Raw genomic sequence first — 23,366 nt, 5'->3', positions numbered from 1 at the left:
TAATTTTTCAATGAATGGATCATGGCGTGGTGTTTGCTACTGCAATGTTTTTATGATGTTTATGATATTACAGCCGTTGGCCTTATGGCGAGTGAAAAGTGCGCTTTAAATCAAATATTGTTTTGGTTTGGCTTTTTACCCTTAATCAACATTCTGTCAAATAGACAGTTTTGTCCCGTTTGTTCAGATTTTTGGCTTTAGTTTAACGTCCAGCGAGATCTCGTACGTAACCGTTTCATCTACCATAAAAAGCAGCGACAACATTCCCCTATCTGCATGCTTTAAATAGAGCCGTATTCGCGCAGGGAGCTCTTGCAGGCGTCCCGCCCCGCACAGGGGCCCCCGGTGCCCCTTTCCCTCCCTACGATTGGTCGGCCGCCTGCTGGCTCCCCGTTAGTTTGGAATAACCGATACCGCATTGGTTCTTGCGGCCCGGGATCAGGCCCCCGGCTGTCAGCAAACGGACACAGAAAAGGTCGGACTTCAGCTGCTCGGACACCGCCCGCCACACAGCAGAGATGAGTGTAAGTATGCTCTCTTTTCATTCATTCGGCATGATTGCTGCCTCTCATATGCAGCGCTTGCAATGTTTACATGTTTAAGAAGTCGGGTACCATTAACCGCGTCCATTTCTGCGTAATAGCGCTGGTTAATGGGGTGCGGCTGACTGCGGCTGTTACCCCGTGGCTCACTCTCCATATGTACAGCGGTTTCGTTTTATGAGCAGACTAAACGCCGCAATCACATCAGCTCTGAAATCTTCTCACTTTAAACGCATAAAGAAAGTTTATACTCCTCGCACACTGTCAGAGATGTTGCGTCATTGTGTCGCAAAGTCATCTGTCAATTTAAGCGAACATTTCTATTTTTTTTTCTCCACTGTCGCTTGAATATGATCAATATTTAATAAAAGTAACATGCGTAACTAAATTAGCGAGGATAATAATAATAATAACAGTTAATCTAGGACGTTTTTTAAAGCATCTAATAAGAGCTGGGTAATTAGATTGTTGTCTTGGTTACTGGGATGAACAGTAACAGATTTTGTGCGCTGAGACTAAGTATAAATGGAAAAATTAGCTAGAGTCGTTAGACTACTGACGCATGACGTCATTGTAGCGTGTTTGAATAGTAATGTCGATTTTAGGAACAAGAAAGCCCATCTGAATTATAAACCTCTCTTCCATAAAAGCATTGAGGCATTTCAGAGAATATCAGTCTTCTGCAAAAGCAAAACCTTTATCTCTTAAATGAGTGAAGATCCAAGAATTATCATTGATTATGAAAATATTACATATATGGAAGCATAACTTAAAAACGGAATCAGAACTGCTCGTTCATTAATGTAAAAAATTGAGATTCCATTTTTTTTGCACACTTGCTCGTAGGTTAGCATACTCTTACAATTTTATGCAAAAAAAAAAAAAAGAATGGTCTGATGGATTAATATTATGAGGAAAGCTTTTAAAACACAATGTAGCCTTAGTTTCATAAACATGCCACTCTGATGTTTAACTTTGTGTCCTGAGAAGACGGAATGTGAGTCTGTATGGCAGTGCCAGCCGGCCAGCCCCCCCTCAGCCCCCCGTTCAGCCCTCGCTCTCGTAACCCACCAGCCCACTTATTCCGAGGGGGATAATGAGCAGGGATGAGACTGTGACGGAGGGCACAGCTGCCCCGGGCTGCCGCCTCGTGCCCACGCCCTCGTGCCCACGCCCTGCAATGGCCGGCACATCTCCCTCTGCCACTTAGCAGCCATATGCCATTATGTGACACTTGGATGATGAGGCTCGATGGGCTTCTGTGCAACACATGCAAGGCTTTTGTTTGCCACTGTGCGCCTCCCGTGTGCATGCAGACTCTGACAGACCCCGGTCTGAGGGATCATCCCCCACAGAAGAAGGTATCTCTGCATGTTCCTTAATCCCACATGCCTCACCCCAGTAACAGCTGCCTCCATTGCATTCCAGCAGAGATCCGCCTCATTCTGAAATATTACACACCCCCATCTCTGTAAAATAGCTAATCACAAGGAAAAGCCCCCAGCTTAAAGCGATTCTAGCCTGTATGCAAAAGTGACTTTTCTTTCGTGTTATTTTTCTACGCCGCATGGAATTTTATAGAAGAATGTCTTAGTAAGTATATAGACCATCCTTCTTATACCTAATATTTGTACAGGGGTGTTTCCCAGTAACTGATGTACGCACACGAGTCTCTAATTCATTGGGAGTTAAATTTTAAAAAGTTGAAAAGGTTAAGCATTGGTTTAGCCAGATAAAATCAGCAACGCTCCAGTTGCCTTTTCCCAGAAGTCTTTCCAGTTTCCAAAGATGACTTGGGCGAGACTCTCATGCCCAGAAGGACAAGCCCCACCCCCAAGCCTAAAGCTGTGCCCCCCCCCCCCAAGCCTAAAGCTGTGCCCCCCCCCCCCCCCCCCCCCCCCCCACTTCGTTCAGTAGCTGATATTTGCAGGGCTTTTCTCTTCGACACAGCTGAGGATCTGATTTGATCTGAGCGCCGCTTAGCACAGCAGTGGGAGTCTCTGTGGGCTGAGAGCCGGCCACAACCAGGACAGCGCCTGTAAGCCAGAGTTTACAGTAGATCCAGGGACCTCATGTGGAAAGAATTCACTGATCTCCGGCTCCATCTGAGCAGAGCATTGGCAGATGTGCCGAGAACCTCGCCTCTCCCAGACGTTATTATTTTCATCCTTAATCCGTTTTAGGGACCTGCAGGCACTATTTAGTCTGGCTTTTCCTGGATGTGATCACTACTGTTCCGTGCAAGATAAATACTTCCTGCTGAATGTGATGTGTAAGAGCGTAACAGTATGATGTTACTGGGGAATGCAGGTATAGAGCCAAACTGGGCGGTGTATATCGTCAGAGCCGCCGCCATAGCTCCGCCCACCACATGTGCACCATCTAAATCCGGTTCCGTCAGGTCCAGTCTGGGCCCCCATTCCCTAAATCCGGTTCCGTCAGGTCCAGTCTGGGCTGCCTTTCCCTCATCCAGAGGTGGCCACTTTCCACAGCCGCTCTGGAAAATATTACTGCCACTTTTCCTAAAGGAATATTTACAGCTATATGACCATCTGGGGAAAAATGTACAGCGCTGAGATTTACAGGCCGCTTAGACGCGTCCCTCCAAATGTGTGTAGAAATGGTCGTACGGAGCAGCCGGCTCCTTCAGGTCTGCTTTCCTGCCGTAAAACGTTACGGCCTCTGAGCAGGATGGTGATTAGAAACGTAGAGTGTCACGGCCGTCCAGGGACGCTGGGGCTGGAAGCGGACTCACAAGCTCCGCCGCTGTGTGTAAATATAACAGGCCGACTGCCTTATGGGTGATTCTGGGCAGTTTATTATTGTCACAGCCTGTGGAAAATGTCTGCGTCCCAAATGCATGCTAGTGTAACCTAAATTTGTAGCATTCTTTTAAGTTGTTTACCTTAAAGTGCATTTTATGCTTCTCTGGCATTTAGGCACTAATTTCATAATATAATGTATAAAACAGTGGCATGTGTGGTTATTCTGGCATCTGTGTGATGCCCTTCATCCTGGCGACCTTGAAGTGCCTGGGGGGAAGGTTAACCATCCACTATGTCTGCTTCTCGCAGGGCGTCGTCGTGAAGAACATGTCCTTCAAGGCAGGACAGACACTGAAGGTTTCAGGTGTTGCTAAGTCCGAGGCCGCAGAGTGAGTCACCGCACACGTCACTAATGACCCGCCCTAACACAGTCAACCGCCTTTACTGTGTACAGGGTGGTAATGACCCGCCCTAACACAGTCAACCACCCTTACTGTGCACAGTGCGGTAATGACCCGCCCTAACACAGTCAACCACCTCTACTGTGCACAGGGTGTTAATGACCCGCCCCAACACAGTCAACCACCCTTACTGTGCACAGGGTGTTAATGACCCGCCCCAACACAGTCAACCACCTCTACTGTGCACAGGGTGTTAATGACCCGCCCCAACACAGTCAACCACCCTTACTGTGCACAGGGTGTTAATGACCCGCCCCAACACAGTCAACCACCTTTGCTGTGCACAGGGTGTTAATGACCCGCCCCAACACAGTCAAACACCTCTACTGTGCACAGGATGTTAATGACCCGCCTCAACAGTCAACCACCTTTACTGTGCACAGGGCGTGAATGCCCCAACATGGTCAGCACCTTTCACCAACAATTTTTACCATATTATACATGGTTCCCCAGATTACTTCCTTTGTAGCAATAGCTCTCACTGTTATTAAGGTTGGCAAGCCCTGTCGTACATTTATGCAACACGCCATGCTTGCACTGGCCACTAGAGGGACCAACAAGACCTCTGACACAATTTGAACACTGATTTTCCAGTAAGTTCCAGTACCATATGCAAGTTTATCACATGTTCTGTGAAGGAAGTACTGTAGTCATTTTTGCAGCCAACAAGAGCGTTCCTGTTTTGTTCTACTAGGATAAGGATCAGTGGCATCCATTCAGAAATGACATCAGACTCCATTTGCTGATTAAAGGATTATCCTTTCTCCTGCAAAATGTCTGCCGTCAGTCTCACACGTAACCCAGCACCTGCACGTAAACCCACAGCTTTGCCATCAACATCGGCCGTGGAGAGGATGACTTTGCTCTGCACTTGAACCCGCGCTTCGACGCCCACGGGGACCAGCACACCGTCGTGTGCAACTCCTACGAGGGGGGCAGCTGGTGCGAGGAGCAGAGGATGGACAGCTTCCCGTTCCAGCAGGGCGGGCACTTTGAGGTGAGGCCCCCCCTCGGAAACCTGCCCTCTCGTCCAGTCAGGCCTGGGGTCCCACTTCTCATGTTACCCTGAAAACTGTCCCCATTTTTTCCCCTAATTTCCAGTAGTGCTTCACGTTTCTACTCTGTTAAATGCCTTTGTTTCACTCTCCTGTCTCAACGGCAGATTCTGGTCACCTTTAACAACCAAGAGTTCCAGATCTCCCTCCCTGACGGCTGTGCGATCAACTTCCCCAATCGCCTAGGTGACGATAAGTACAACTACTTCAACTTCATCGGCGACATCAAGATCCAGAGCCTTGAGATCAAGTAGCGTGGACAGGCTCGTCCGCAGACAGGCCTGCGGTCCTCCGCCTCGCCGGCTGCCTGCTGCTCACCCTCCCGTTAGAAACACACCCGCCGAGTGTGATTCGCTGTCGCATAGCCAACCAGGCCATACCGTAGGAGTGAAGCATCATGGGAAGGATAAAGGATGTCAGGCCACAGTTGAGCTTCATATGATTTGTGAGGTCTTCCCATCAGAAGATGTTATCCTTAAAATGGGGGTGTTTCTGCTTGTGGGAACCATTCCAGGTCTGTTTGTCTACCCACTCAATAAAACTGCTAATTGCTGGCTTTTGGCTCTAAACACAGCCCTGTGTCAGTGTTAATGTCTCTCTCAGTCTCTGCACTGTCTATCACAGGGTTCTTCAAATCTGGACCTCGATTCCAAATGGCCTTGTTTTCAGTTCTCCCAGTTAGTTAGTTTAATAATTACTGATTCTGATTGGTCAGAGGCTTCACACCTGACTGACAGGTAAAGGAAGGCTGGAAAACCAGCAGTGCTCGGACCTCGAGGACCGTGATTTGAATAACCCTGTTCTATCGGTTCACTCGCCATGTATCATGCAGTATCATGCCCCTCGCTTTCACCGCTCAGCCCCCACACCGGCCTGTACCAACATCCCTTCTCGGAGAGGAGTGTCACAGTCAGCCCGATGTAGCAGCACTCAACACCCACAGCGGCTCCAGGTAAAACTGAAAATGCTTTTTATAGGCAGTAGAGGGCAGCATTGTTACTCTTTGTTCTTCAAAAATCCAAGATTATCAGACAACACTGCACTGGTAGATAGAAGCAGGGAGAGAGGCACAGTAACAGCAGAAATCTGTGGGTAATATCTCAAAATCACTGGTCTTAGTACATGGCATTCAAGAACAACAGAAAAAAAGCATTTCAAGCTTGCCTTTCAGATTCAAAACAAACATTTAGATGTACTTTGAGTGCAAATGGCAAAATACTTTACTATAAATGTGCCTTTGGATTTCTGTGGAATAATCCCTAGCAACCAATGTGACAGTACTCTTGGGGTGACTGGGAAGGCTTGGATCTGATTGGTTGTCGGGTGATGGAATGTGGTCCAAATATGGCTGTAGAGATGGGCGTTGTAGTCCACTTGAAAAGGAGGTGGGTACTGTAGTCCCCAGCTTGTCTGGCAGGTGAAGGCTCCTGGCTGACGGGCTACCTTTTCATCTGTGTTTGAGCAAGGATTCCACTGCAAAAGGAAGGAGGATGGGGTAATGGACACTGCCTGCATATGTACATGTGTGTCTTATTTTGGGGGGCGGGGAGGGAGGGCTGCTTACTGGCAAAGTCCTGCGGTGACATCACCGAGTTGATGACCTTGTTGAAGTGGCGCAGCCAGTCCTGCTGGTCCCCCTCGGACTCGCAGGTGAAGACGTAGCTGCGCTCGGGCGTCGTCACGGTGATGCCGTGTGACCACTCCCCGCACTCCCTGCCCTCTGGCAGCCCCGGGCTGGCGCTGTAGCCCAAGTCCTTCTGGCCGAGAAAGAGCTCCCCCTTGGCGAAGGCGTCCTGGGTGACATGTAAGGATGCAGTGGGTGTGGGCTTGGGGCAGCGGGGGCAGACAGATAACAGCAGCAGATTCCTCACCTCAGCGTGGCTGCATGGTTATAACCAATCACACTCAGTCATCTTATCTCACACTGTTTTTTTTGGTTCCAACTTGCCAGCTACAAATGTCTGATCAGACTCAGATGACTGAGAAAAGGCTGATGACAGGAAATCAGTTCTGCACCCAGGAAGAATTTAATCACTGTGAACATCTAAGGCAAGAGCGGTATCTAAGAACAGGGCGCATTTCTCTAACTGCCGCTCTGTCTGCGTCTCAGCTGTTCCAACTTCGGCTGGCCGTTTCTCCTGCGGCGACATACGAACGCTTAGCCGTGAGGCCGGCGTTCAGGTCCCGTTGGACGCGACTTACCAGGGGATCTTTGAAATACATCAGCCGTCTGTTATCCAGCGTGAACCAGCGCTTCTTGAAGACCTCCGTCTGCTGCAGAAGGACAGAGCAGAGGGTGACACCGGGACGAGCTTATCAGCCACAACGAGATCGCTGTCCCTGCTTGACCTGCTACCTCCACCCTCTGTCAGATCAGGAAGGACCTCCAATGCACCCACGGCATCAAAGAGTCTCCATGGAAACTAAACGGGGGGAAATGGGGCTCTGAAAGCCGCAATAGGGGTGATGTTCATGTGCTGCCCATCACCAATGAGCTTCCCATCGGTAACTCTGTTGGTGCCCATAGGTTTAGAGCTGCTTGGGGCGGCATTTCCACCCTCTATGGGTTTCCAAGCCTCACCCCCCCCCCCCCCCCCCCCATCACCGACAAACACAATCTAATCTTAATGGGCCACTTCAAACGCCTGGAGCCATCTGCTTTCTTGTACACTTGGGACAAATGGAAATGAAAAGCCTATCTGGCGAGGCTGCCTGTGCTCATTACTGCGCTGTATTTTGGGACTTAACATGGCTGCCTGACTGCCTCGTGACTGCCGGGCGTGTCAGGCCGTTCCAAACACAGCATCAAAATCTTACCCGTGGGCCAGTCTTCTCCATGAAACCCTCCTTCACGTACATCCTCATCATTCTGGTGGTGAGCTGAGGGTTGGAAACGCAGAGAATGAATGGGATTTGGGGTAAGATGGCGAGGGAGAGAGCAGGGTGGGTAAGGAACAGGAAAGAGGAAGGACACCTCTTGGTCTGGTGCCGCGGGGAACGCCAGCTTCAGCCACCTGAACTGAACGGCTCTGATGGCATTGAACCAGTCCACCATCACCTGTTGGAGTGAGACATGGTGTTCAGCTGCGGCGACCGGAACAAGGTAGGGAGAGGCTCCGTCCAGTTATGCAGCTCACCCTGCCATCTTCGTGGAACAGGAAGAGGTTGCGTGTCCTGTTGTCTTTCAGGAAGCTGATCTGCAGGCCGTTGGAGTGACCGATCTTCTCCGGCTGGAAGGTAGCGTTGATGACGTCCACCTTGATCGCCACTTTGGGCACTTTGTTCTTTGTCAGCGTGGGTGACAAGATCAGAGGAAAGGGGCAGAAGGAATGGAGATCATTAAAAAAAGAAAGTTCATCTGCATCTACAAGTTTCGGCATGAGACGTGTGTCTGAGCGAATGCTGATAAAGGTCACAGTCGGGTCATGAGGTGAATAATGGGAGGTGATAGAGGTCACAGTCGGGTCATGAGGTGAATAATGGGAGGGGATAAAGGTCACAGTCAGGTCAGAGGTGAATTATGGGAGGTGGGCTCACTCTCATAGCTTTGACTCCCCAGTCAGGTGCTAAGAGCAAATTAATCTCCAAGTAGTCAAAGCTTTTCTGTTCCCACAACACTGGAGTTGGAACAGAAGGAAATCTGTTGAGATGAGGTTCATACAGATAGCCTCAGAGTTTATCTCTAGCCAGTCCTTCTGTGTGAGGAACCTGTGACTCACATCTTCCTTTGTGTAGTACTTCAGCGTTCCCTCCTTCTCTGTGAGCACGAACCTCCGGCTCAAATACTGCCCGTTGTCCCGGCCTCTCTTCATGAGATAGCCCTCCCTCAGCTCTGCAGTGGCAAGGACCACACACACCGTCACCTGCGGCTCCCAGACCCCTCCCTCTGTGAAATCCCCCTGTCGGTAACCAGATCACGGATGAAGGGGGGCATCCGTGGGCCAGCGTGCCCCAGGCTCACCTTCCTGGTAGGTCTGCCGTTTCATGGGATCCATGAACTCCTGTCTCTCGTACTTGGCTTTGATCCACTGCTCCTTCAGGATCCTGAGAGCCGACCAACAGAGAGGCCAATCAGAGACAGAAAACAAGACCCTGATGGGCCAATCAACAGGGGGACCAGAGACAGTGAAGATGAAAGAAGGCAAAAGTGTTTATGTACAGTATATGTAAATAAGTCCGTTTATGTATAAACTGTAGTGTGGATTGAGGTTTTCGCTTGACTTGCAATTGTACACCTCCTTAGGCAGTTTACCACTCAGGGTGAAACTGGAGCATAAAGAATGTTTTCTGTGGCATCAATGAAGAGGGAAGGAGCTGCAGAGGGCAGAGTTCTGAAAACGAGGCGTAAGTACGTACGTACGTAAGTAAGTAAAATGTATTTACGAAGCACTTTTCACAGACACAAGTCATAAAGTGCTTGAAATCATACTCTGCAGGTCCATTTTGGCAGGACCAGCAAGGTCAAGTAGGATATACAGTCATATCTGTTTCAAGCAGTAGCATGGAACTAAGCTCTGCGTGAAAACACCTTTGCGACGATTAATTGTCACTAATTACAGGGGGCCAGGCACTGCTATGATGTCATCAGGAGAGCCAGCCCCTCCCTTAAGCAAAACCAAACAGACTCATGCAAGTATGGAAAAGCCACAGACTCCAGAAACAAGAAGGAAAAAAGATAGAATAATATGAACCGGATGTGGCTTCATTCTGCTGAGCAGATAAATATTAGGGGAAGCAAACAGCATGTGGCGAATTCAGGATGCAGGTTCTAGGGCTGCTCTTGCGCTGTAAGTCTGATCTTGCTAAACTTCAGCTACTGTTATGCTGTCTGGAATGGCAATGAGGACATCAATGGGGTACCGTCTGTAGGAAGGGTAGGGTGACGTTTGAGATGGTGGCAAGGGGGACTGTCACTAAACTGTCAGCCACATGGTGGGGGGACGGGGCCGGGAGAAAAAGGCGAAACGGATCCAAAGCAGGAGCCACCTGCAGCGTGGGGGGGGCTCAGGTGAAGGTGCGGGCCTGGGGGAGATTGGGGGGACTCACTGGGCATCCAGGTACTTAGGCCGGTGGTAGTAGATGGGAACGGCCGTTTCATACTTCAGCTTGGCGACTTTATTCCCGTGGGCTGCCAGGAACTGAAAAAGAGGGCGGCAAGCTGTGGTTAGGTCAGCTAGGCGGCGGGGTGGGGCGGGGGGGGGGGGGACCCCTGCACGTGTCACAATGGCACTGTCAAGTGCTGCAGCCAGTTCTTCTGGATCTAACTAAAGATGCAGGCTGTGTGTCTTCCCGCACGCCTCAAGGCAGGTACAATATTGCAGGAAAATGACTGTAAAACTGGTGGCCTAAGTGTGACATATATGCGGCAGGATGCAGACGGCTTCACAAGTTGGACATGGCGTGGGGTTTGGCCAATGACGGCACACACCTGCACTTCAGAGTCCGCCCACTTAGAATCGACCAGGGGCTTGATCTTGCTGATCTCCATGATGGTCATGTGGATCCCCGAGCAGCCGTGACAGAGAAGCACCCCCAGTGTGCAGGAGCCCCACTGCGGGTCTGAGGAGGTGCAGAGAGATGGGCAGTAAGAGCTGGGGACTTCTGCGGGTCCGGCTCAGCATCTCGGCTGGTTCTGAGTCTCCCATTTCTGATAGGACTCGCGTCCAGTTAGCTCTTAGTCTGAGCCAGGACAGCATGCTGACAGCACTGGTGTATTTCAGCAGCTGGAGAGGAAGAACATGGGGACGAGAAGACAGGCGAGCACGTTGCCGGGCGTAGGTTAGGAGGCAAACAAATGACCAAGCGAAGTGGAAGGAGGAAGATACGGAAGGGAGTCGCCGAAAATTCGGTTAATCCGGCCGGTCTGCATGTGATTCCCGTGATTCTGATCTTTCAAAAGACAATAAGCTTAGTGACAACAGAGCACGGAAATGCAGTCCGGCCGGATGGCATCGCAGGGACATCTCGCGGGCTGAAGCCGCGGTCGGTTCACGCCCCTGTGAAAGATATGCGCGTCTTTCACTCCCTGCGGCCGCTGCCTAAAGCTCCCGTTCCTCGTCGCGTTACCAGCCTCGATTTCCAGCCCATCCCCATCATCCGCTCTGACTGTGTTTGGATTAATAAACGTTCCCCTTTTCCTCCACTGGAGCTTCTGTTCTGTACTGCGGACCAGGGCGCGTCTGTACCACCTTTACCGCAGTAAATCCTCGCGCTACATTTCTTCAGTGCGAGAGGAAAGTGGTAATAATCTCCCACAATTTGATTAATCGCGCTGTTTATAAAACAATTAAAAAAAGGGGCCGTGGCACTTATTACCCAATTAATTCCGAAACTACACGTATAATTACAGTAGTTAAATATATGTTGCAATTAACCGGTAAGGCATCATCACAGAATGTTGTAGCCTACTTACTGTACGTTACAGACGTATCTTGTTAGGAAAACTGTGTCCTGTTAATTGCGAAGTGTAATTTGAAATAACGCAACCCTCATTCCATATGTTTGAAGAAAAAAAAGCAACAGCACTAATATTTATTCAATAGGCCTATCAATTCATGTGCTACGTACGGCAGTGTATCGTGTCCACCATAATAATTTGCCCACTTTCTCGAGAAAGTATAACTTTATAACGTTACAACTATATCGCAGTAACGAGATAATCTCGTTAGAACGAAATATGTAAGCAGGCCTGTCTCGTTATAACAGCCTAAGAAATGAGCTGGTTAAAACGACAAATGGCCCAGGGCGCTGCGGGGTTAAACTTTTCGCAGTTTACACAAGCGGTACAAGAAAAACCTGATCTGGGAACAATCGTGGCGCTTTATATAGCAGGTAATCTAGCCACGGTCATTATGCCCAGTTTTACAAAATTCCATTCAGAGGCGCAGTTCACCTCGTCTGCATGCATGATTATCACCAGTAAGCAAGTCATTTGTGTCACCACGCAAAACCTGTTAAGGGCTGAATCACCGGCAATGCCTATAGCTTTTCAAAATTATGCCACGTACAGTACCACATAAAAACCTGTATTCACATCCAAAACGTAGACTGCAAATAATGCTGAACATCAAACAGTAAAAGGTATAGCTTTTCACACCCGAGTCACCGGTGCCTGCGTTCGTTTATCCTGCGTTATTTTAATGACCAAAAAGAGCGAGAAAGTTTACGATATCAAGGAGCTTTTATCACCGTTATATAGGACTATAACTTCACTCACCAGGCGCCCCGCAATCTGCACATATGTCATTTCCAGGCTGCTTAAGGATACTCTTCAAAGACGGCCTTTCTGTGTCATTTTCCGTTGTCATTTTGTCACCCCCTGGACAGTAGGCTTCAGGAAAGCAGATTTTTTTCCCAGTGCACTTTACGCTACCGATCAAGACATTAGTAGATTAGAATGCGAAATAAACAAACCGGCTTCACACCTGTCACGTCTCCACCCCAGCAATAACTTCCGCTATGTTGAAATGCATCTGATGTCTTTGGAAGGAACGGAGCTGCTTAAATACTGTTCTGGATAGGCCGAACCTGACGTCCAGGAATTCAGAAGAAAGGGCTTTCGGTAAGAGACTTCTTCCGCGTGTCACTTTTATCAAATTAAAGTTAACTCGGTGCGCGCAGAAATATGAAAAATGGCTTACTCACGCCGGACAACTGTTTTGTTAATCAAAGTGTCATTCTCGTCTAAGGTTGTTAGGTGGATGACAGATACATCGGAGCTCATATTTTAGTAGGACAGAGAGTGGTAATAACAATAACAACAACTATACATCATAGCCTAGTTCTCCAAGACAATATTTCACGATACTGTTTTATTTTCACCAGTAGGTGGCGGAAAGAAACCGACCTAAGATGAAATGTCAGAAAAAACATGGAGCGTTTCTCGTCTGAGTGAATATAGATTGAAAACATGTTTTATATATAATATTTATTATGTTATGAGTATAATATAGGCCTAATAAATGTTCTGAATTATTGTGCGCATCTTAATTTCTCTGTTAATTTATTGTCAGGTACTGCAAAATACGCCGAGTTATACACGTACCGGAGTGCTCGAAATGTTAGCTGTACTCGGGAGATTTTGATCGAGGTTTTAAAGTAAAACAGTAAGAGTATTTCTGTGCATTCCGTGAAAATCATTAAACCGCGCAGGGATTCCTGGGTAGACTATATGCTAACACGTGAAGTAGCTACATGTAAGGCCGCGTTGGTACCCTATAGGCCTACACCTTTGGCGCGCCCTCATGTTCGGGAGCTCTTCGCGGAAATGACCGTCACTGCTGCTATCTGATCGGCTCTCTTTTTCTCCCAGGTCCCCAATGCAATTTGCTGCAAAAAGAGTTTTCTCATGTCTTTTCCCGGGCTGTATCTGTCAACAGGAAGTATCCAAGAAAGAAATAAAACACCTCCATGATATTTCATGAAAGGTAACTGGAACCTCAGGACTGAGTAATGCCGTTTCACATTTGATCAATAAACCGAATATTTATTATCAGAATATATTCAGAATACAATACATATGTAAACCTTGCCAAGTCAGCAACATTTAATGCGTAATTTTAGCAGATCATAATTCTAGTTATGTACCTATTTCTAGATATTCCTAGATCCTTGATTAAATTTTTTCTACTTTAGCGCACGGCTTTATAGGCACGTATAGCCTATCAGTGGTTTGGAGATCCTTCCCAGTTTCCCATAAGACCCCCCAAGAGATCGGGAACAAATGAAATAGGTAACTAAAAAACGCGAATTGATACTGGGAGAAAATAGCTTTTCTTTTTGGATCTCATCTTCTTGTTGTAGGATGCAAGGCGTGGGGTAAGTGAGATGGATTGCTCTTTATTTAACATTGTGATGGTTGATTTCACGTAGACCGGCTCATCAGATCAGCATTTCAACCTCCATTTGTACAGGTCTACCTAAAAACTGCAAAAAACGCTAGCGCTCGATTTTGCCTTAAACGTCGCATAGCGCCACCACCAGGACGCGGTAAGACACTGCAATGTTAAAACAAATTTCTCACCGAGAGTGATTTAGTCTGCGCTTAGTTAAACAGATTAACATGAAGATGAATTGTTGCCCTGGACAGAGGATTAAGATCACCCTTTGTAAAATCCAGAGAATGTTTAGGAAGCCTGATTAGGATGTCTTGCATTTAGAAAGGAGACGTCAGGTGAATGATTAAGGAATTTGATACATTTGTCTGCTATGAGAAGGCCTGAACCTGCCCATTCATCCAGACGACACAATGAGATCCTGGCAGCCTCAGTGACAGGCTGCCGGGCCATTGGCTGCAGCAGTGGTGTTGCTGATTCTCTGGCCAACATGTTCTTCTTGTCCGGCCCCTTGTGGAGTGACCAAATGGGCCGCTGATTAGGGGCGGGGAGCTGTCGGAGCGCTGACCGTGTTTAGGTCTTACAAATAAGGAGCAAGTTGCCGAGACACCGCTACGAATGGACTTATCGAAATATAGACTCCCTCTGTTGTTGTCAGTTGGTACTGCAGCACTGTCTTCAAATACAAGTAATGTACACGTGGATACAATCTGTGATTCTGCAAATGCGTGTATTTCATTGAACAATGTAGAATTAAGAAATATAGGAGAGTGGATTCAGCAGTAAATGAATACACCATTGGATGATGCAGTGCCCCCAGCCAAACAGAACTGTCTGTTTAGTGAAACAGGAAAAAAGAAACACTTCACATTTTTGTGGATTTTGAGAATAGCGACATGAATCTTTTAAAATTCCTGACAATGAACAATATCTGAAACCAGACATGTGCCACTCTTATTTAATCTGATGTAACACAATGCAAGGACTGGGATTGTGGGTAATTTCATACCCAGGGAGGAGGGCAGTGGGCAGAGGAGAGAGAGGGGAGGACAGCAGAAAAAGAGGGGAGGGGAGAGTGGGGAGGAGAGAGGGGGGATGAGAGAGGGGAGCAGAGGAGAGAGAGGGGAGGACAGCAGAAAAAGAGGGGAGGAGAGAGGGGAGCAGAGGAAGAGAGAGGGGAGGAAAGGAGATGGGGGAAAAAGGGAGAGGAGGAAGAGAGAGGGGAGGACAGTGGAAGCAGGGGGGATGAGAGGGGGGAGGACAGGAGGGAGTGGGGAGGACAGTGCAGAGAGAGGAGAGGGGAGAGGAGGAAGAGAGGGGAGGACAACAAAGAGAGAGAGGAGGACAGAGGCAGAGATGAACCTAGTTGCAGTTAACAGGCGACTCATCAGTCAGACTGGCATCGACCACGCTGATCCCCTCACTGGCTTCACGCTGATCCCCTCACTGGCTGCACGCTGATCCCCTCACTGGCTGCACGCTGATCCCCTCACTGGCTGCACGCTGATCCCCTCACTGGCTGCTCTGTCGCCTAATTTATTGTCTATTGGCACCAGCTCATTTTACTCTGCCTTTATCAAACCCTGTTTTTCCCATCTTCAGTCCTCCCATCCTCCTGTTCTGTCCCCCCATCCTCTGTCCTTCCCCACCTCCCCTCTGTTTCACGCCTGCTCTTCTAGGACTCTGGTTTAGTCTGAAGCTGCTTGGAGGTGCATGAATGAAGTGCCTGTTTGCCCGGAGAGGAGCAGTCTGTGATAAGCAGCCCAATCCAGCAGAGAAGACCCCCCCCCCCCCCCCTGCGATTTCTGTGTCACATTCCCTAGCAGTGAATCCCTATTCTGCGCTTCAGAGACAGACGGTTGGATTTCGGAGGGACTGTCTTCCCCCACATGGCCCTTGTTGGCTGAATGCGACATTGACAGGAATCAGGCGGCACTGGGGGATTATGGATAGGTAGCCCTCTGGTCCCAGGTGCGAATGGTAACAAGCTCGTCAACTGTACGGTGGCAGGGTCAAAGGTCATCTCCCGGGTGTATCAGTAGGCGACCATGGCGACAAGGTTCCTGTTCTGTCTCCCTCCCTCTCTCCCTCACCGCGTGTGCTTACACCTGTGAAGGCTCCGCTGCCCCAGGGTCCGCATGCATCCCTTACAGATATTTATAGTGCTTTCCGAGCCTCTGCCCCTGCTCCTCCGCTGATCTCTCTCTCTCTCTCTCTCTCTCTCTCTGTTACGCTATGTGTGCATGTCAGGGGCCTTATTAAAACCCGGGCTCCTCATCCCCGCTGGTCTACGACGGCAAGCTGCTCGATCCCTGGACCCCTTGAATCTTCAGCCTGGTCTGCAACCCCACAACCATCTGGGGCCGTACATGGACGAGGTCATCGGCCCTCCTGTAGGAATCCCTGCAAGTCGTTGACAAAAGACGCCTCCGCGTCCCCCATCGATCCTCGGCTGCCGATGATTAGGCAAGCGAGTAAGATGTCCGAGTAAACAAGGAGGAACCCCATTCCTGCATTAGGAGAGGAAGGACGGACAGACGGAGGAGTGAATTAAAGTGTGCCTGTGCGTATGTGCATGTGTCTGTGCACGCACACTGCAGGGAAAGTGAGGGAATCAGTCAACGCGAGTGATTCACCTAAACTTATATAAAGTCGGTCTCTAAATATAGAAACTGCAGGGCTTCTAGAGCTGTGCCAAGACGATCGACCACATTGATACTGGAGTGGCCCCACCCTGCCCTGGTCCTTGGGAGGAAGGAGGGTCTGAGGAGAACTGCAGTGCATGCTGGGAACTCACCACGACACATGGTGGCTGTGACAGTGATGGACATCGGTAACTGTATCCCTCTCTGTGGTCAATGTCACTGCCTCCCTCTCAGACGGGTTAATGCGGGGTGCCAATCGGGGTGCAGGAAGGGAGCCCCGTCAGGAAACATAAAAGAACGCAATGTTAAGGAGGCCATGAGTCCATGTTGCATTCTCTGTGCTATAATGTTTATACCATGGCTTTTATGTTGAACTTAATTCAGTCACGCCCTTTATTTAAAGCTGCCTGGCTTGTGGGGGTCTGACACCTACAAATCCAGCAAAAACGCAGCCACAGATTGGGGGAGGGTTTGTAGAATCTCTGCTGATCTGGAGCTGTTGTACTGCGAGCAGGTGTGCATGTCTCTGCCGCTCTGCTCTGCACTCCCTGGGCTCTGCTCGCTCACAGCTCTCCCGGCGGAGAGAAGCTGACAGCCTGGCGCAAGGAAAGGAGCTCGGCGCACAAGCTTCATGAAACATTACGGGCAGACAGGCCTGGTCCGCGGAAGATCGATACCGCCAATTGTTGTAAGAGAATTATACTGTTAGCGGAAGAGCGACGAGCATCTATTTACTCACTCGTATAAACCCAGCGGGGAATTCTGAGTCCCGATGCGTTCACCTAAAGGAAAAAGACTGTGCTGAAGAATTGGGAAGTTAACATGCAGAGCTAGACCCTAGCAGGAGAGTAAAAGTCGCCTGTCGGAACTACGGTGTGTGCAGCCAAGGTGATCGTAGCGGTTAAGCGCTATTTGATATCTGTCCGTTTTCTTACGCTGGAAAAACGTCTGACGGGCGATCGATGATCTTCCAGGGAGCAGCCGACAGAATCCGCAGGACCGGAAACCCAAACCCGAAAGGCGGCTCTTGACCCTGCGCCTTCTGATCTTCCTGCGCTCAGGAAAATTTCTGATTAAAATATTTATGATCCACCTGTGTCGAAAGACATTTAAAAATGATTTTTATGCGCTGGGAGAGCTGTGAGAGCAAGCGGTGCCATTTTCGATGTAATTCGAAAAAGATCAGTAGAGCTGATATACATGGCTACAAATGTGATAACGTATTTAATCCGGGGACTTTGTTAACAGAAACCTATTAGAACTGAATTTCAAGTGGCAAGGTCAGTTTTACAGGCGATGCTCATTTAGCTGTGAGATGTCACATTGCATCAGTTTTACTCTTTTACATCAACAGAAAGATCATCGACGCTTGGTGATTCAACACTGCGGCCCTAATTACGCCGTAGATAGCATTTAGGGTGCCTGTGGAATGTTCTGGAAGGGAGGTTACATTTGTGGGTCCTCCCCGCCGGGCTCTGTCGGTGACAGTCATTCAGCTGGCTGCCTTTCCGTGCCCGAACACCCTGCTTCCCCCTTCCTTCTGAGTGTGTTCACACCTGCGGGTATTTTTGACAGATCTCTGCATCCGAGACTCCTCTGCCCCCTTCCCAAGGTTACGAGGAACTCCTGCCAAATTCTCACCCGCCACGTCTCCAGCGCAGCTCACGTGTGACCTTCTTCGCTGGAATCGGACTCGAGCCATTGAAACCAAAAAAGTTTGCGCCCAAAGCTAATGATGGCAGCGCTTTGGGGCACCCTACATTTCTGGAGATGTTATGGCACAATCTCACAGGCTACCCAGAAAGAGGTAAACGCCCCCAGCCGGCAGATCCCCTGAGAGCGACCAGGAGGCTACATTTTAACGGTGTGAAGTGTTTGTGCATATTAATTGAATCATGTACTAATGTTCTAAAGTACTTTGGGACACATTTCTTTTACGCCTAGAAGAAAATCTCCGCCTAATACAGCATTAACGACAGTGCATCGCAGGTAAACAAACAGCACAACAAAACAATCAACGTAACAACACGTCTCTGAAAGCCGCCGAGGCCTCCCGTCCCTTCGTATTCAAATCCGCTGTGCTTCTATAGGAACAGATGTGCACCTTTTAAAATTTGGGTATCTGTGATTTCTGCGCTTAATTGCACATAAAAGGTCATCAGGCTTTTACAAAAGGCGCGGGGAGAACACAGGTTGTCACACAGCGGTGACACAAAGCAGTCCCTTAAAAAGAGCTTCAAAGCTGTCCATTGGCACCCAGTGTCCAATCCACCACAGGCATTGTGGGTATTCCCGGGGGCTAATGCCTCACATGAGCCACCTGTCACATGAAATGAAGTGTGCAGGACCAGACTCCAGTAATAGTACACTTCTGGAATGTTCTCTTTGTCACACTAGATCACTTTTTGGGGACATTTTTCCAGGACCAATTCGGTTGGGCAGTATATAGCTGGTTGTACAAATAAAAATAACAGATTTTTGTGGACAGATTGGCAATAGTCTTTAGTGGAGTTCTTAGTTTGTTTGATAGTTTTCCTTCTGATTTCCTTTAATATCCCAGGGTTTTTCAGGCGTTAACTCCAGTCTGTGGGATTAGGCCAGCAAATTTGCCTGATCAAACCGAGGGCAAATCCACAGCATGCCTTCGCTAGTCCTGCAGATTTATGGCTGCATGTCTCCTTTTTGGCGTATAATTCGGACAGGACACTGTAAGTCCCGAAAAACCGACGTTATACATTAACGTCATGGAGCAAGAATGATTGTGGAAAAGGATACAGAAGTAACATAGCCTTCATTGTTTCAAAATCCTGTAAAATGACATGGACAGCGAGCCTCTAAGCCAATGTCTTCGTACGGCTCTTTTTCTATTTAAAATTGCCCTTCTCCCGCTTTTTTTTCGCCTCCCGGATAGCGCTGCGTGTATGAGATTATGCTTGGTTTTAATATATGTGCCCTGGGGAGGGGGGGGGGGAGGGTAGTATTGTAGATTCATTTTTAAAAGGAGACACAGGAAAGTCGAATCAGGAAGCCTTTGCAACACAAAAATCTGTGTGCAGTAATGTAATGCCCAGATTCTTCACATTTTTGAAGAAAAATATTATTTTTAAATTATGTACAGCAGTAAAGACGCATGCTCATTCACTCCGGCTTTATCAACCATAAAAGCTTATGTGGTTTTTCTACGAAATGCACGTTAACTGCTGGCAGAAAATTGCATATTTTTATATATTTGGTACACTAATGTATTTACGTGGAAGTATCTGATAGTTCTTCCGTATTTATTAGACTATAAATGTCACACAGACGTGGAAAATAGATTCGGAATTTATGCTGATAACAGAGATTAATTACCGTATCCGAAAGACCTACTGTACTCAATACTAATGCGAAACTGAAAATAAACTAAAATTACTTGAGTCATCAAAATTGAATAATTATAAGCGCGACTAACATGTATAGCGAGCGAGAGAATGTATGATCGCTCCTTATCGGCTGCAAAACAATTACGGCTTTGAGATGTTTGCATTGTTAATTAAAGAATACACATATATTCAATATACAAATACTGCTGCAATGCATGTATGAGAATCTTCTCGACAGTGCCTGATTTCAAAAGTAATGGAATAAAATCTGCAATTGCAATTGCGTTGTGCGTCTTCAGATGCACATTTTGCATGTGGATCATTATGAAATCGTTTCAGCCTCCTCCGTCTACTTTTCTTACTGTATGATATGCCTTCTTGTGCCCGACTTTCTCGTATGCAGTTGCCCGCTATAGCACAGCGTTGTGCATGTCGATGCAAGGCTGAGCTGATGCTGTATGGAGGAATTTCACTTTGATGAAGGCGCCTCCTATCCTTATTTAAACAGTACTTGTTAAAACCTCCGTAGGCGCCCCGTGCGTCTGCATCTGCGGCCAAGGCGCCGGTACAAGACGGAGCAGATGCGCCATGCGCGCCTCTTAGAAGCTGATTTTCCTGGTTGATCCTTTAAAAAAACTCATCCGGAGCCTGTCAAGCAGATCGCCTCGTAGAAACGGAGCTTGAAAAGAGTCATAAGGGATTCCTGTTACTGAAATCCTGTACTGACACCGAAAGGGACCCGATCTGTCATTCACTCTGTTCACTATGGTTTAAGACACAGGTGAGAGATGGACGCGCTTTTAAACTCTGCTATCAGATGCGTCTTTCTAGCCTATGTGGATGCCTGCTTCCTTAAGACGTGTCTCTATGCTCTGTACAGCAAGTATGAAAAGAGCACCGAAATCGCCGCTGAAAAATAAGAATCCGGGACCTAAAAGAATCGAGGGAAGGGATTTTGGCATATAAGGATTTATACGTGGTACTGACAGATCTGTGGATGAGAAGGAATACGTTCTTCAGGCTTTTTTTCCTCCGAGGATTCATGAATGCATTAATAAATGAACACTGTCACTATGTATCATATCACTAATAACCGGAGACTACTGAAAAGAAACACAATACCATTACCGCGTCTGCGCACTTGTTCAGCCGTGGAAATGTAACAGCGGCTGTACCAGAAAAGCCTTTCTGGATAGATGATTTCGGTATTTTGAGAATATCTAAAAAGTACCGATTTGCACATTTTTCATACACCATGTTCCTAGGATTTATATGAAGCGAGGTTTTATTTTTAAAGCCAACACCTGTGAAGCTATAATCTCCGTAAAATGGAGGTACGGCTGAATTAGATGACTTGTTTAGATAAAGGTGTTTCATATCGCCTAGGTTTTATTAGGGAGAAACTTGCATATCAGTCGGCGTTAATGCTTTTGGAACAAAACCACCATCTTTTGGAGACGGTGCTTGTGCAACAACTTGGATAAATCATCCTTTTGACTAAAACTGTCGGCACTTTTGGCACAAATGTACAGATAGAGAAAAATACCTTAAAATGCATCTTTTCATGAGACATACGGATGGACATGGTGTATGGCGAAGGAGTTGCCAAGGCTGCAGTGTGACAGAATCGCAAGCTTGATTTCAAAACGGTCAGAAACAGCGTTTTATGGGGAAAATGAACCAAAATTTTTATGCAACACAATACTTATTCTCAGTTTTATTTAGTTTTTGTCCGGCATGAGGCAAATGGATTCAATGGTTCGTTTTTGATTGGATATCGACTTGAAATCAAGAGAAACGCTGATTTTATCTCCCCCCGTTTCTCCGAGCACACCTTTCTTTGATGCCAGGCGAGGTGAGTGATTTTTACTTTTTCGTGAACCTTTAAAAGTTGGTAAGGTGCCCTTGGAAAACTGGTCTTGTTTCCCCAGCGTAAAATTCAGAGGAAAGTGAACACGATACCGTGGGATCCTCTTTGAATTAAGAAGGTAAACTTAATTTTTAATCGTCACCAAAACCCGAAGACTTTCGAGTGAACGCGATTTAATTAATCTGATTTATAGCAGAAACGGCAGCTGGGACGACATCCTTTCCTGATAATGAACTGGATAAGCAGGTGAGAGCCGCGGTACTCCGCGCTCCCGGAGGAGCAGCGGCGGCAGCTGCCCTACTGCGTGTGAACGGCTTACGTTTCTGCTTCAATAACATCATTAGCGTATTTCCATATATTTTAATATAGACGTATATGTTGAGTTCTCCTTATTCCCATTGCGTTATTGCTAATCCATTATTCTCATTGCGTTACTGTCATTGCATTATTGTCAACGCACAAACCCCTCGAGCGGGCGCCCGATCGCGCCTCTGACGGAATTTCTCGGCGGCATCTGTTTGCTCCGCGAAGCCATTATAGCGGCTGTCGGAATAACTGCCGTTCGGGGCTCTTTAATATACTGGAGGTCATCTACTGACGTCTAACTCAAATATGCGGAGTTAATATGTGCAGCCGCTCAGCTGAATAGTATATAAGTAATAAAACGATTTTCTGAATCATGAGTGCAGAAAAGACGGTCTATATATCTACATAGTTCAAACTGACGTATATACACACCGTAAAGAGTTCATTAAGGTTGTATTTCACGATTTAATCATACGTGTCACTGAATCATAGTGAGCCACCTGCTGACTTGATTTACACGAGTGTGTTAAAGACCGTAACCGTACAGACAGGATGGCCAATCTTGCTGTGGCCCTTGTGGTCAGACCATTTCCTCACCTACTCATGCAGTGGCTGAGCGCTGTGTCATGCGAAGGGACGCCTTGCTGTTCATAGGCATAGTTTGCGTGGTATCATAATATAAGGGCCCTGTAAAACAGCAGGGAATAGTCCAGATGTCAGTGAGAAAGTGCTTATCTGCAGGGCTTTGATGAGAGATGTGTAAGCTTGCACCTCCACACTCTTTTATAGACTGAGGCGATATTTGACTTGTGATCAATGAATGTTATCCAGGGAGAACATGAGACTGTTTCTGTCCCGATTCGTCTTATTTCATGCCCAGATTCTGATTTTAGTTTCTCAAAAGGATGTTTAAAAACACAAGACCTCCGGTTTTAATTGAGGAGTGTGGCCCTTAGATATTTTAATTTAGTATTTGTTTTTTGTGAAAACGGAAGGCCGTCCCTTAAAACTCGCAGTACGTATGTGTGCGTGTACATACATACAGCGTGTCTGACTTTTCTCTGGATCTCCTCTCATTCCGCCGTTCACTGGCCTGGTAGTCTTGAGTTTTACTGAGTGGGCATTTCTCTCCCGGGAGGTGATGAGCGACCTCGACGGAGACTGAGATGCCAGCGTGGTTATCAGTTATCCAGCAAGCCCCAGCAGGCTGAGGAAACTTCCGGAAGTGAGGTTTCTCCCCGTGATGAAGTGCTGATGTTTGAAACTCTTCGCCGTGATTTGCTGCATGCTCCCAGGCTGCAGTCTTCACATGAAGGGAAACAGACTGTAGCATCAGTCGATGAGCCATAAATACGCCAGATAAATGCGCCGTCCCCCCGCCCGTCTGCGCCATTGTCACTCTGGCCTTGTTCTGGCTGCGTTACTGACTTGTCACGGATCCCAGATATTATTTCCACCATGCAAATATTTGCTGTGCCCGTGACACCCGTTACCGTATGTTACCACATCCCATGGCTGAGTTAGTT

The 23,366-nt window shown here is 47.7% G+C and overlaps 3 protein-coding genes and 1 long non-coding RNA gene across 8 annotated transcripts in view; 3 read left to right on the top strand and 1 right to left on the bottom strand.

Moving 5' to 3' along the window:
* Positions 1 to 232: 232 nt before the first annotated feature.
* lgals2a (lectin, galactoside-binding, soluble, 2a) lies at positions 233 to 5,396 on the top strand. Its single transcript, XM_023810572.2, has 4 exons — positions 233 to 524; positions 3,617 to 3,696; positions 4,594 to 4,765; positions 4,931 to 5,396. The coding sequence occupies exons 1-4, from the start codon at positions 519 to 521 to the stop codon at positions 5,075 to 5,077; spliced, it is 405 nt and encodes a 134-aa protein (XP_023666340.1). The 5' UTR covers positions 233 to 518; the 3' UTR covers positions 5,078 to 5,396.
* Positions 5,397 to 5,776: 380 nt separating this feature from the next.
* LOC111843196 (arf-GAP with dual PH domain-containing protein 1-like) lies at positions 5,777 to 12,986 on the bottom strand. 4 transcript variants are annotated; one of them, XM_023810563.2, is made up of 12 exons: positions 12,868 to 12,986; positions 12,040 to 12,191; positions 10,252 to 10,382; positions 9,870 to 9,961; positions 8,785 to 8,867; positions 8,543 to 8,655; positions 7,961 to 8,107; positions 7,798 to 7,881; positions 7,641 to 7,703; positions 7,026 to 7,097; positions 6,388 to 6,616; positions 5,777 to 6,296 (listed from the first exon to the last, which is right to left on the bottom strand). In XM_023810563.2, exons 1-12 carry the CDS (start codon positions 12,960 to 12,962, stop codon positions 6,271 to 6,273), a joined length of 1,287 nt encoding a protein of 428 aa, XP_023666331.1. In that variant the 5' UTR covers positions 12,963 to 12,986; the 3' UTR covers positions 5,777 to 6,270. The 4 variants fall into 4 exon arrangements, with proteins under 4 accessions (XP_023666331.1, XP_023666334.1, XP_023666335.1 ...); XM_023810566.2 differs by lacking the exon at positions 12,868 to 12,986 and adding an exon at positions 12,468 to 12,647; XM_023810567.2 differs by lacking the exons at positions 12,040 to 12,191; positions 12,868 to 12,986 and adding an exon at positions 12,248 to 12,350.
* Positions 12,311 to 19,244, top strand: LOC111843198 (uncharacterized). The gene is made up of 3 exons (XR_002838104.2): positions 12,311 to 12,384; positions 13,135 to 13,249; positions 15,908 to 19,244. It is a non-coding gene; the product is annotated as an uncharacterized lncRNA (long non-coding RNA).
* An 832-nt stretch (positions 19,245 to 20,076) lies between these two features.
* cacna1ia (calcium voltage-gated channel subunit alpha1 Ia) overlaps positions 20,077 to 23,366 on the top strand; it is a 93,524-nt gene continuing 90,234 nt past the window's right edge. For both annotated transcript variants that reach the window (XM_072704922.1, XM_072704921.1), the window contains exon 1: positions 20,077 to 21,519. The gene's annotated coding sequence lies outside the window, so the exon portion shown is untranslated. The remainder of the gene's footprint in view (positions 21,520 to 23,366) is intronic.

This window comes from Paramormyrops kingsleyae, chromosome 22 (assembly GCF_048594095.1).
Source record: "Paramormyrops kingsleyae isolate MSU_618 chromosome 22, PKINGS_0.4, whole genome shotgun sequence".
Taxonomy (NCBI): domain Eukaryota; kingdom Metazoa; phylum Chordata; class Actinopteri; order Osteoglossiformes; family Mormyridae; genus Paramormyrops; species Paramormyrops kingsleyae.
This window is presented reverse-complemented; position numbering and strand designations above follow the sequence as displayed.

Coding starts and splice junctions, on each gene's coding strand:
- lgals2a (XM_023810572.2), top strand. Junction 3,697..4,593: donor GCTAAGTCCGAGGCCGCAGA/GTGAGTCACCGC, acceptor GTAAACCCACAG/CTTTGCCATCAACATCGGCC. Junction 4,766..4,930: donor AGCAGGGCGGGCACTTTGAG/GTGAGGCCCCCC, acceptor TCTCAACGGCAG/ATTCTGGTCACCTTTAACAA.
- LOC111843196 (XM_023810563.2), bottom strand. CDS start 12,962: ATGATTTTCACGGAATGCACAGAAATACTCTTACTGTTTTACTTTAAA. Junction 7,882..7,960: donor TGTTCCACGAAGATGGCAGG/GTGAGCTGCATA, acceptor TCACTCCAACAG/GTGATGGTGGACTGGTTCAA. Junction 7,704..7,797: donor CCGCGGCACCAGACCAAGAG/GTGTCCTTCCTC, acceptor TCCAACCCTCAG/CTCACCACCAGAATGATGAG.